The 14,057-nt window shown below is 39.8% G+C and overlaps 1 protein-coding gene across 1 annotated transcript in view; it reads right to left on the minus strand.

Annotated features, from left to right (window-relative positions):
- Window positions 1-14,057, minus strand: part of RASA3 (RAS p21 protein activator 3) — a 92,220-nt gene that overhangs the window by 55,523 nt on the left and 22,640 nt on the right. The window contains exons 3-4 of the mRNA XM_014306626.2: window positions 13,398-13,492; window positions 1,176-1,252 (exon numbers count right to left, since the gene is read on the minus strand). Of these exons, the coding sequence (XP_014162101.1) occupies window positions 1,176-1,252; window positions 13,398-13,492 (172 nt within the window). The remainder of the gene's footprint in view (window positions 1-1,175; window positions 1,253-13,397; window positions 13,493-14,057) is intronic.

The following is a 14,057-nucleotide window of genomic DNA, read 5'->3' on the forward strand; positions in this document are numbered from 1 at the left end:
TATTCAAATTGTGCAATGGAGAATGACACAATGAGAGTCCTCAGGTAGCAGCTGGCTGGGCCCTCCAGGTGGTACACAGCTATACTGATATAGCAATTTTTGTTCTCAAAGAGGTTGAGCTGTGTTTCAGCAGCACTGTGCCCTGGTTAACAAGTTCACTGGAGCTCAGAGCCTCCACAGCAACTTGCAGTTGACTATCCCCTGGGATATCTCCTGCCTCATGAGAGCAGACTGTAGAGAGGAAGAGGTCAAATGTACCTGCTGCAGACCTCTGGAAGGACCTGCATGGACCAGAGGGAACATGTACAGGCAGGCAGGACCACTTACCCCAGCACATCCTCATATCAAGAGTGGGCCTACAGTGATGCAGGTCACCATATGGGTCACCTGCATTTGTTAACAGGTCCTAGATGTAAAGACTACCAGGACAAAGCCTTAGCAAAGGCAGCAACAAAATGATACTAAATACTGGTCTGAAAATTGGGCTGGTCAGAACTTTCCTAGCAGAGCATTTATCATATTGACACGACTGACATAGAAGTGTATGTGTATAATGCCAGCAGTGTGATTTTGACAGCTCTTCTGCCAGAGAACACAAAGCATTCCTCACAGAGGCAAACCAGTTCTGCCACTGCTTCTGAAGTAATGTGAAAGGCTTTGGTGTGGCCAGAGAGCAGCGGTCTTCCAGACTCCTCCCCAGAGGACAGAGAAATCTTTACTGCCATTTGAGTCCTGTGGCATCTCTGCTGCAACTTGAATGAGACCAGATGGACGATTCTGAGGCCGCTTTAGTAAGTGATAGCAAACTTTTAAGTCAGCTCTGTAACATTCTCACCACACAAGCTGTGCAACAAATTTACTTAGCTGGTAAGGTCCTTAATGCAAATTAGAAGGACATTAATATTACCCTTTGATGTCTTTTTAGTATTTATGCCATGACTAAATTGGGTAAGGAACTGATTAACATTTAAGGCTATTAGGAAGAAAATTACATGGAGGGAAAGGGAAAATGAAAAAAACTCACACGCTAAAAACTCATAAGGATATTTCTGATTAGGAACATTCAGTGTTCAACTAAATGTGTTGATTCTTCCAACTATTTTTAAATGAAGCACTGCAGACTGTTTGCAATCAGTCTGTTTCTCATAACTTCACAGCTACGTTTCAAGTCCTACCGAGTTGCGAGCTTGTGGCAGACAACACCAGTGTCTGTTATGACTTCACTCAGTCTCAGCTCCAGGTGGACTTTCCCCTGAAACACACCAAAAACACCACAGGAAAAGTTAGTTTTATGCACAGGCAGTCACACCATTCCAACTTCAACCAAAGCAAGCCAGTTTGTGCAAGTAATTCCAGGAGAAGCCTAAAAATTAAATAAGAGTTGTATAGCTCATGTCTTTCTACTGCCAGAAAATCCAGAGTAGTAGTCATTCAACTAAATTTGGGTGCATAATTCCCACCATTATAATATAAGTTGAACTGATGGAAGGATATGGAGTGTCTATGGTCTGACACAGAAATGTTGTGCTGAAGTTGTAATTAGTATTTTAAATATTAAGCAAGTATCTGTAACACTATCATTAAAAATAATATCACAGAAGTGTGTTATAAATTACACCTACATGTTTTAAACATTATTAAGAAAATCTATTAAGCAATACAAATTGTAAGACAAGTATCAATAAAATATATCAAACAACTATTTTAGAAAACTACATAATGTTCAATCATGTTGCTAGTGTTCACAGTATCTACTGTTACACAGTCTTCAACTCCTTACCATTACATCATTTATTATGACTTGGGACAAGATATCATCCTTCAATACATTAAGAAAATACAGGCAAACATGAATACCAACTGCATTCCTTTTACTAATTCCATTATATTTCAAAATGTGAGTAGTCACTCCCACTGACAAAAAGTCCGCAGCACTTTAACAGTGTGTACACACTAAATGCAAAACACATTTTGTTATTGACCAAATCTGATGTGCCAGCAGTGCCCAGTCACTCTCGCCAAATTATCATAGCCAAAATTGAGCCTTTATCATTACTCTCCCCTCCACCTTTTGTACTAAATGATGCTAAAATCTACCCTGCTAATTAGACACAGCTCTAACGTGGGTATCATCTTTACCTCAAATCACACAAAATTCTTTTGCCATCCCTTTTAAAAGATCTTCCAGATTCAACCTTTGCTCTTTTTGCACAGGAACAAAACTCTTGCCAGCAACTTCCCTACCTTTTGTGACTAGTTACTACAATCTCCTGCTCTATGGGAATGTCTGTCCTGGGCAACAGAGAAGAGTGAAGATGAAACCCTGGCCTCAAGTTGCACCTGTGCTGCTAGATTCCCTTTCCCGACAGCAGATTTGTCTGGACAAAAGCTGGTGAAGGTAGCCCAAAGCACAGCAAGGAGTGCAGCAATAATTAAGGAGCATGGACACAGAAGTGCAGTCCAAGGTCATTCCCTGGTCCTCTCACTGTAAGAAGCACAAACACTTGACTCAGTGCGTGAATACCTGTCCTGAAGGCACCTATGAGGCATTCTGTTTCTTCCTGCTACAGTCATTCCCTCTCCTTCCCAGTGTATGTCCCTTATTCAGGACCATTCTTTCTGCACTTTGAATGCACACTTCATGCCTTCACTCCTCAAACCTTTACCATCTACTCATACCTTCAGTATTCTGACTCAGCAACACTTTTTCCTATCTGAGGGCTGGAACACAGACCCTTCAAGTACACGTGGCAGACAATACTGGTCTTCATCCAGAAAACAAGGAGACAGCCTCTTCAATTGAAGACAAGCTCTTCAATCTGTATCAAGTTGCAGAGGCATCACAGCAGCTCACTGGCATTTTGAACAGGGAAGAACCCACATGAGTGTGTGAGTTTCAAACAAGACTTCTGCCATGTGGCTTTTGTATAATTTTAAACAATTAAACCACCACCACCCTCAATGCAAAAACCAAACTTTGCATTCAGCTGTCACTCCTGATTTGTGTTCCAGTGACACAGGTATCCTCCTTCACCCTACCAGTGTGTGCCAAAGTCAGCAGCTGTCACTGGCTTCCAAACTGAAGCCTGTACTCATGCAGAAGACCAGGACTCCTCTGCACAAATGCATAAAGCCACTTCTAGACTCAGCTCTTCAGGACTCAGTACCACTGCAATGCCTAATGCAGCTGTACATCACAGGGGCTAGGCACATAATCAGCTAAGAACTCTGCTTAAGCAGAACAGCTTTCTTGCTTTTGTTTTACTATATTTTCCTTACTCTTCAATGTTGTCTCTCCCACTGGTTGCATATTCTATTACAGGATCTAAACCACTGAACTCTGAAGAATAAATTTATATTATGAACCTCTAAAAGCCACTACTGCTATCTTTGTTGATATCCTGCTAACTATGAGAGAAATTAAGATTAATATAAGTTTTGAAGGAATTAAGAGACAAGAACAGAGATTTGGCAACTCAGAGAAAATATCCCTTTGTAGAAAAATACCAAGGTATACAAGTGTTTTTATAGAAATATTTCTTCTGGTCTTAAACAAACACGAGACAGACCCTTCTCAGGAAAGAATGCTTCAATTCACTTAGATGAGCCTGAGAGCAAACTGGCCATTTGCTCAACCTCACACAGACTGAATAAAATGGAAGCTCCTCATTTCAAAAATCAGGTTGAAAAAAAATATTTTTAAAAATCAGCAGTATTTCACACATTTTCCTAGCTACATTAAGCATAAAATGATTGTGATGCCTCGCATGGGCTAAAAGCCATTTTTTCTTGTAGCTTTCATCGTTCTCTTGTGAAAGCTTTGAAAATGGTCAGCTGCTCCAAGAGTGACTCCAAGCTTCCTACAGCAAAAGGAGGTCATCGGATCACTGGGACCAGCAGCCTACAACTATTCCCAAAACACCTTCCAGTGTTTTACTCCCAGTTAAAAACTCAAATACCTTGAAATAAGGCTACAGCAACATGCTCCCAGGCTTAATTTACAGAAAAGGTTACTCTTACATAAACAGAATGCTTTTCCCAAAATCAATTATACCATTATGCAAAACATAAAGATTCAGCTGAATAAATTCACTCCTGAGAAATGGCATTAGCTGGGTTTACAAAACACCAGATAATTAATTTTGCAAAGGGAACACAGAAAACTGCAATAAATCAGTATCATAAGATCAAAAGTTAATCTAATCAACAAGAAGGTCAATCTATAATGGATTAAATGTACCACAGAAACAGAGAATTGCCATGATCTTTGACTGACAGTTTGTAAGAAAGAAATTTATACTTTTAGTATTAACAGAACCACTGTAATAATAACAGGAGTATCTTATTGTAGTAGGTCTGCAGAGTTTACAAGCAGGAAAGATTAGACAATGCAACAGAACAAAAAAAAAAAACAACAAAAAAACAAGTCAATTTTACGTAAAACTGAAAGAGTGGCCTTATCCTGCTCATAGAGAATCCCTCCTTTGGAGCCAGGGATTGAGTCTAGGCTCAGTCCTGTATTATGAGGCTATAATGCTTTCTTTTTTCTGAGAAAAAATCTGGAGGTTTGGCAATTCTGAAGCAGCATGTATTGATTACTCAAAACATTTCCATTAACAAATATATTTCAGGGTTGTTCCTAGAAGCAGTTATGCTTATTAGCACAACCTTCTCCTGTGGAAGGGTAGGACCCCTTTTCAAGGAACAAGCTGAAGGAGTGCCAATTCAACTGCTGAACACTTCCTTTTCCATCAGCTCCTGCTGATATGGAGGGTGGGTTCACAGGTCACACCTCCTTCCTAACCACATCTAACACCACATAATGGGGCCGTCCAGCTTCCAGTTATTGATTAGAGAAGCCAGTGGATGACTGAATTTCTTGTAGGGAAGCAGACAGTACTCAAAAGGAAATCAGTAACAAAAAACTTTTGAAAGGCCTTACTGAGGAAAACAGAAATTATACTATGCTTGTTAGATATAACCTTTATTACACACTCTGTTATCTGAAAACGAAACTGACTGCAGGTTGGCAAAAAAAGGGAAAAGACTCAAAGTCCTGGTTTTCTAGATACAGGAAAGCCTGTCTCCAGCCACCTCCTTTCTGTCTGGAATGAAGCAGTGAGCCACTGTGGATTGAAACACCAGAAAACAGTTATAAAGCAAATCAAAGTACACAAAACCTACCTACCTGTATCATGTTTCCAGCAGTTGCAAATTTGTGGTTTAATTTAACTGCAGTACTTTGAAGGAAAAGAAAATGCATGACCACAGATTATCCTAAAGTTACTCTCATGACAAAGTTCTGCCATCCTGGCATAAAGCAGTTTTAGCATCCTGAACAAGGCCTCAGAGGCAGTGTTTGCAAGGTCACCAGGACACCACTGGGAGCTGAGTCAGAGTGCAGGTTAAATGCACACATTTTGCCCTGGAATCTGACACACCCCACATGGAGCAGTGACTGTGGATTCAGATGCAACATCCAACCCAGATCAAAATAGATGCAATCTGGTTTTTCAGAGAAATATTTATGAAAAAGCACTGACAAATACCAGGAACCTCCATGCCTATCTGAGGCTCTAGAAGATGCACAGAAGACTGTCAGTCTGTCTAAGCTCAAGACAGGAGCCAAATCTACCCAAATTTCCTAAATCATTTTAAAGCAAGTATCAACCAGGCCTCCACCCTTTTTGTTACTATCAAAATTTTAGAAATCTTTCACTTTATAAAAACAAAGAAGAAGAACAAGTCTTTCCAGTTTTCCAGGAATATGGTAATTAGTTAGACATTTATATCTTAGGTCAATAGTCTTAATTATCCAGGGCTGACACAGCATGATAATTCACTTTCACATAAGAACAACAGTTGATATCAGAAAAACTCCTAAGTAAGGTATTTGTTTACTATTAAACCTCCTGGCAAGAGGTTTGTGGTAACCCACCTTTCTGCTTCTCACTAGCCTACCCAATTTTGCTGGGAACTTTCCCCCCAAGGTGGGAGGTGCATCTGGATGAAAGTTTTTCCAAACATTTATTGCACATGGGGACACTTTTCCCAACACAACTCAACTCTGCTCATTGCAGGGTATTGTGGAAAGAGGGACTGGGACCCACTTTTGGCTCCTTACTCTTCATCCTGCTGGTAGAGTGTTTCTGCTGCAAGCAGTCTCACCCCAGCTCCTGGAGGTGGAGGAGGGATGAGATGTAACAGACAGGAGCTGTAGCAGAGGACTAGGCTAAGCAGGTGACACGAACCACAGCTCAAGACTGACTCAGGCCAGCACTTCATTTTTTTTGGAATCTCAAATTCAGGACTGTGATAACACTAGTGTATTGGTTTATTTTTCCTTGCTCCAAATTGTCTGCAGAAATGAGCACTGGAAGAACTCAGCACTGCACAGAGACCATCCCAAACTACGGAATAACCTGCACCACTGCTTTTTCAGCCTTTCCAGATTTTATTTCAGAATATAGCAAATGTTATTGGGCAGATTCTGTCTACTCCGGAACCTTTTTACCCAACTTCTCGGGAAGTCACTTTCTGCCTTCAGTAAAACTTAAAAGCAAACAAGAAAACTGAGCCAAACCCTAAGGGCTCATTAAATGCTGCCCTTGAGGGAGTGGGAGAGAAAAGATCAAGGGTACAGCTACTGCTTTAGGTAAATCCAGCCCTACAGTATTATCAGCAGCCTGACATAAGGTCAAGGCCCAACAGCAGGTCTGAGAGCAGGAGGAGGAAGGAGTTTGTTTGCTGCCTACATTTGCTGCTTGTAGCAGCTGCTCCTTCCTTTAGCAGAGGGCAGCGGGCGGCTGGGAAAGGTCTGAGGATCATGCTAGAGATCACAGCCTGCCTGCTGGACCACAGAGCAGCTCCCAGAAACTGGAACAGAACCCAGCTGACTGCTGAGGAAAGTGCAGCAGCTCTATTCAGCACTGCACAGATTCATAAATGCTAAGCAAAGCGGAACTGATATCTGCTTGCTCTCCATATGTGCAAGCATGTCAGAATTGCTCAGGAGCTGGCAAACAACTTCACATGGCATAATGTTAACCTTCCTGTTCCTCTAAAGGAAGAATACTGCCATATGGTCAAAATCTTTAAAATTAATCCCATTTTCTTCTCAAATAGTTTGATGGGATATAATATGTAGATGTTGTAAGTGAAAGGGTTTCATTCCCCCAGATAAATTATGCTCTGCAGATACAGCCCCAGGTATGTTACTTTAAAATCATGTACACTCATCATTCAGCAGTAGGTGCTCCTCACCACAACAGACCAGCTACTGAAAAGTAATAGACTTAAAACATGATTAGCTGTCCTAGCCCTTTGTGCTGTAAAGTCTGAATACTGTGCTCTTACATTCACACAGGAAGTCTTGCCACAAAGCAGGATCTGGTCAATAGCTGCTCTTTCCCTTTACCACGAACACTATTTACCATTGCTGATGCATGGTTCAGTTGTCTCAAATAATTTTGTCAGTAGGCATTTAGCCTTGAGATTCTCCCCACCCTATCAAAACAGACATGTCATCTCTCTTCAAAACAACTACAAGATAGAAGCTTAAGTGGCACTGTTCAAAATATAGAGGGTAGCACCCATTTATTTCCTGTTTGTGGTTAAAAGCTGATACCAAACCTGGAAGCAGCTGCTTCTTTTTACCATTTGCATTTACCCATGCTTACAGTAGGTTGTACAAAATGCATCAGTGACTCATTTGTATGCTAGAAGTTTTTAAGTACCTACACAAAATAGAAAATATCAGTGTTGGACTGTGGGCATGCAATGCTCTTAATTGTTCATCAGATAATGTAATTCTATCAATTACTGGAGTGGAACTGCTCTGCACAGTTGCTCCTAAAGACAATTATATCTTGTATCTTCAAATGTATATTCTTAATTAACAATTAGCAACAGAGCCATCACAGTTCAACATGACTTGCTCCACATATACAAAGAGCATTGATTTATATAGAACAGGAAGCAAGCAGACAAGGGACAGTCCTTGGAAATTTCAACAAGGTGAATAAAAATAACAAAGCAACACTTCCAGCTTCCTCCACAGATCTGGGATAAATTGTATTCAGTCTTGTGTGATGGAGAAGATGAGCCAATTAAAAATTTTGTGGTAAAACCTTGGCTTGGATGAACTCATGGCAAAACTCCCACCCAGAAGGCCAAGATTTAATTCATGAAGCCTGACACTTGGGATACAGATTCTGCATTCAACAGGAAGGTGCTGGCAAAAAGGAAACTTTTTTTGGAGGACCACACCATGCCTTAGCTAGGTTCTTCTAGCTAATATACAGGCAGCATTTCAGAGCCAGTAGTTATGTCAAGAAAGACAAGAGGATTTTAGGTGTACTCTCCAAACATACCCATAAATAATGTTTTCCGCTAATGAAGAATAGCACACCACGTGACACAGTCCACACTCAAGAACAGGCATGTTTAATCAACAATAGTCAAAGGCCTGCACAGACAAAATGTTAAAGTGGTGAAAGGGAAGAGGAAAAGCTTTTGGTGTTTGAAGAAACTACTTAACATCAGTTAATCTTTGGCACAAAGCTTTGAGTACAGAAGGTTAAATGTGAGATAATTTGCTTCCTCAGTGTTGGTTATCTGCCCTTTACATGCCTTTTATTTGTATTAAGTTGATAGCCAAATAGATATCTCAGATACATCAAAGTTCTTATGAGAAGGAAGGGGAAATGAGCAATTATCAAGTTTTTGTCAGACTTTTTTTTGCCCCAACAATGACTTTACACAAGACTTTGAGCATAAATGGCTTTAGAAAAGCATTCTATTATTTAGAACTGAGAACTCAGCTGTAAGAGGACATGACTATTTCACATTTGTCAATGAGATGGAGGAAGTAACTCAAAGCACACTTGAAGAGGGGAACTTTTAAAACAAGAGCCTGCACAGGAAAACATGTCAGAATAATCTAACTCTCTTTGCAAATGCCCCCATTTAGGCATATACTGACAACATGGTTTGGAGTATGCTGGTGTATAAGGATATTAATCAGAATATCTCTGGATCTTTAACCACTTCACTGATTACATGTACACAAAGAATGTTTAGGCAGCATAGCTCAAACTTCACAAAACAGACTTGAACTATGAACTTCATGAGAAAAAATATTAAGGGGAAAACTACTCAAAACCAGGAAAAGTCTTTTAAAGACTGCTTGTGCACTTGGGCTTAAATTCCACTGAGAACACATGGACCACTGAGGGCATCTGTCATCTACAGCCCTAGGCAAATATCTGAATCAGTTACTGTTGGGTAAACTTCCTTCTGTGAAGAAAAGGAAAACATTCATGGATTAAAAAAGAGGTACAACCAACAGCATGGCTATTTTTGCTTCCAGATCTCAAAAAGTGTGACAATGAGAATACAGCAGGTCCTGAAAGACAAATGACTAGTGGAAAAAAACCACATCCCATATAAAGTGTGCAACATCATGCTCCTCTCCTGGCCTCAAGCAGTGTACAGTGTTGTCTCTGCTGCTGCTAGCCCCTCCCCTCCAGCTGAAGCTGCCTGACTGTTCATAATCTATTCCAATGCAAAAGTTAAACCATTTTCAGTAATGGCTCAATTCCTGTTCTACTTCTCACTAAAATACATGGGCTCGTGTACTGTCACACACTGGGCATTTAACTCTGGGCACAGTACTGAGGAGGAGGTAAGCTCCATCAGAAGATGGGAACTTAAAATTCCTTCAGCTAAATGCACACAAACCTACCTGGTTATAGCTTTCTACCTCCAGAATAAGTTTCTCAGTCTGGAAAGTTAAGCCATAAGTTAAACATTAATGGCTGCTGTCAACTTCCATTCTATACTCTATATAAGAAAGCTTCCCACTCACATTTAACATTTTTACTCTATATTTAAAAAGGAAAATACTCAAACATCATGTCATTTCATATTTGTATGCCAAACACAAATACAAGCTGAAGTTTCATCATTTGCTCTTCACAGACCAGCTCAAACTTAACCACCTAGAGCACAGCTGCTGTTTCATCACCCAGCTCTATCTCAACAGCATCCAGGGTATCCACTGACAGGACTGGAACAGACTATGCAATGTGTTATCTTCAAACTAGTGAGAGCAAAACCAACCAGTAAATTGTGGGGGCATTGATGTAGCAACAGAGAAAAAGCCTGTCAACTTCAAGGGCCAGCTACAGCCCACTGCTGAGTGACACAGCCCTGTGCTCTGGCAGCCACTGTTTTCCACCGACTCAGGCCAGGGGAACTTCAGATGCACCTGATGATGCTGATTATCTCACTGGGTGGGTTTGCTAGATAAATGGTGAACCAAACCCACAAAAGGCACTGGGTGGGTTGTACTGCCTGCTCTGCATCTGTGGGTGAGCAGCTGCACAGTCCCACCTCTACTGCTCCATGTGAGACTGAACACAAGGTGCTGGTGAGATCACAGGCTCAGCAGCACTCAGCCCAGACATACAATGCCCTCATTTTTTCTTCAACATAAGCAATCATGCCAGACTCCTTTACTTGCTGTCAAGCAATAAATGGAGGTGTCATTAAAGCATCTGACAGTAATACTCGTATCTGTGTAGTCTGACAATTAATGTAGTCCTGCTGTCAGTAACATCCTTATCTGCAATAAAATTTATGAAGCCATAACCTCACTCCTGAACATACAAAGCACCTTTATAAGACAGTAAGAATTGCCAATGTTGTAAAACCATAAAACTAGATTCAAAGTCTCAAGCTAAACACACTGGAAACTGTGATGAAGTTATACAACACTAACGCTTACATACTGATTTTTTAAAGTATACAGGAACTCATACAAATGAGGTACCAACCATGCTGAACAAAATTTTAATCTCCTCTCATTAAACTTCAGATAGCTCAAAATATCAGTTCTTGCATCACAAATGTTATTATCTATAATTTCAAATCAGTCTTTCTGTTCTCAAAAATGACGTACCATGTCCCAAAAGCGGGCCACAAGAAACACAGCATCCAATATCACTAATTTTTGAACAATCCATTGTTTTTAAGGTGGCTTTCAGTTTCTGACTGTGCTGGCTGCTCTGCTTAAAACCTGGGTATTTTTAGACTTCACACATGGTAAAGTTAAGTCCCTCATAGGTTTATTATTCTTACCCAGTTTCTTTCATATCATGGCCTAATGTATTAGAAATAATTAGAAACCTGGTCTCCTTTTTCCTTTTTACTTTCTCAGTCTGACTGCATAACCCCAAGCAAGTCACATTCTTTCTGACATTTACTCTCACTGTATTCAAAGTGTGGGAGTGACAATACCTTACCTCAATAGAGTGCTGTGATGCATAGCTAAATAGCCATGAAGTGATCTACAACATGGAAAAATAGTACAACAGCCCCTGGTTGACAAAAGCAGAAAATGCAGGAGTTTCCTGGCCTACAGCTCAATGTTTAATCCACTAGATTGTATTGGAAAAACTACTAGAATGATAAAACTTAGTTCCCACATTAAGACTGCCTTTGTACTAGTATTTGCATGATTCACTGCAAATGTTAACTATTAAAAATTTCTTAAACTATTTTCTTTAAAATTGAAGGAAAACTGAGTAGCATTGTAAAAATACTCATTGTTAACACAAGAATTATATTTTCCCTTACAAATCATGAAGCGCTTAGGACAACTGAGACACTGCAAATGTAAAAGGTACAAACAAAAAAAATTCATTTGGCTATCTTCACTTGCATAAGAATTCATACAAAATATTTACAAATATGTTTCCACAATTACAGAAAACCAGGCCCTCTTGCAGTTTCAGCATAAAGACCAAGGAACATTTAAATAAATGGGTAAAATTAGAGCATAATGTAAATCATATTTACACTACTTGTAATAAATGCTTATTATGGAGCCCAGAAACAGCTTTTAAGAGTTGGGCTCTAGTGAGGATGCAAACAGAAGTGACAAACTGCACAATTATGAAAAGAGAACATGCTTCCAGCAAATCCTGTGCCCCTCATCACTCATAGCTAGAGCTGTCTGGACTTTACATTAGCACTGCTGCCCTAGAAAGCACGCTGGTCTAACAAGCTTCCACAAATTCACTCTGTATAAATATTGTAACAAAACAAACAATGCAGAAGCTTATCTAAATATTGGCTTTCTTCAACTGATAAATTACAAAGGGAAAGTTTTCATATCCTACAGGAAATAAACACAATCTATTGTTCTAAAGGCACTGTCATAAGAGGCTTTGGGGTAAGAAGACAGGGACACACCAGGGTAAACAGAATAGATCTCATAGTTAAAAGCCTGTTAAAAAGCCTTTCCATCACCAGTGACACTGAAATGTGGCATTAAAGAGGATCAATATTTTACAAGAGAATGTCACAGACTGAAGAGGCTGTCCTGAGGCTTTCTTTGTATCACAGGCACAAGAGGATATTATTCCTCTCTCCAAACAAAAAGAAGACCTAATCTTGCATGTATTTTCACATATGCTTCACCATGCATGACAGCACTGTATGTTGGAATGTGTGTGCATTTTAAGTGTCATTTTCCAACCTGGTATATGTGCAGACTAGCACACAGACTGAAAAGCCAAGACATTGTGTCCAACCCTACCATACAATAGTATCTAAGAGGCATATCCCCTTGCATTTATCTGAGACTTTTGCACAGGCCAGATATTCATGTCTCCTCCTAAACAAATATTGTGGTTCAAAAGTGATCTGTAATATATACTTACAGGAGGGAAAAAAAAAGTGACTGGCACAGTATCCTGCTATATCATTTGATTTCTTGCTTTGTTATAAATACTGTTTTCACAAGACCTAATGTCATAACAGAAAATAGAAATCTACTTCAAAAGAGGAAAAGTACAGAAAAAGGAGTCACACTGTGTAGAAAAAATTGCAAAGTACCAAATCCTAAGTGTAATTTAGGGTTGAAGTAATACAATTATCAGATTCCCATTGTATGGAAGAGGGCCTAGAGATCTGGCAAGGAATGTTTTTCACATTTAAGATGTACTTGCTGCCATTCTTGTGGCAACCTGCCTACATAATTATTTTAAGGAGTACCTGCAGATACTATTTTTAAGATGTCTCCACTCCCTAAGGAATCAACTGTTATTTATAGGGCCTGAAGTTATTTGATACTTGAGATAAACACACCCTCCTTGTATCAGACCAGTTTACATTTTTTTCATTATTTCTGTAGGCAGAATCCTAATCCCCAGTGATTTATGCACTTGTAATCCACCCTACAATTATCACCAAAACCCAAACCATACTAGTGGGCAATGCTTCCTTTTTGTAGGGAAGCAACATATCTGTCCCAGAGCTATGAAACCCATGAAACTGCCATGGCCTGGTTACACATACTCTTTGCCAAGGTAATTTTTTAACAATCTCACCTGTACTTCTGAATCAGCATCAACATGCTGGAGTTGAAACCAGGTGTCTCTGTTATGATACTTCTGCAGATCTTCTTTCTGTATAGCTACCTTTCCTGAAATAAAACAAACCAGAAGCAAGAGTTTATGATATGCTGTAGCTCTACCAAGATATATTTCCATCAAAACCAAGTTGCAAAGCAATGATTTAGGGCCTGTCCTATTCAAGAAAGGCTTTAGAGCAAGGAAAGATTCTTTTGGGGAATACTTCTTTACACAATACATAATGATGAGCACAATACTGATGGATCATACAATTCTGATGAGCATCTTTTCCCACTCCATTTTGTGAATGACTTGAAAATTCCTGAAGTCCTACTCACCTAACAGAGTGAAGCACTGGACACTATGGACAAGCTTGTAAATATGCTTACAACAAAAACATCATTATTACTTCTCTGACATGCAATTAAACTTGTGGGAAGAAAAGCTTGGAAAACGCTGCAGAGATTTTTTTGTGGCTGATGCCCGTAACAATCCCAAATTAACTGTGCCCAGACTATGTTATTGCCAACAATAATTCAGGATGAGGCATTTCATGGTATAGTTTTGTAGGAGAAGGGAAACAACTAGAGATGTCAAATCACAGCAGATTCCCACATTTGCATTTTGGGGCCCTGT

This window comes from Geospiza fortis, unplaced genomic scaffold (genome assembly GCF_000277835.1).
Source record: "Geospiza fortis unplaced genomic scaffold, GeoFor_1.0 scaffold192, whole genome shotgun sequence".
Taxonomy (NCBI): Eukaryota; Metazoa; Chordata; class Aves; order Passeriformes; family Thraupidae; genus Geospiza; species Geospiza fortis.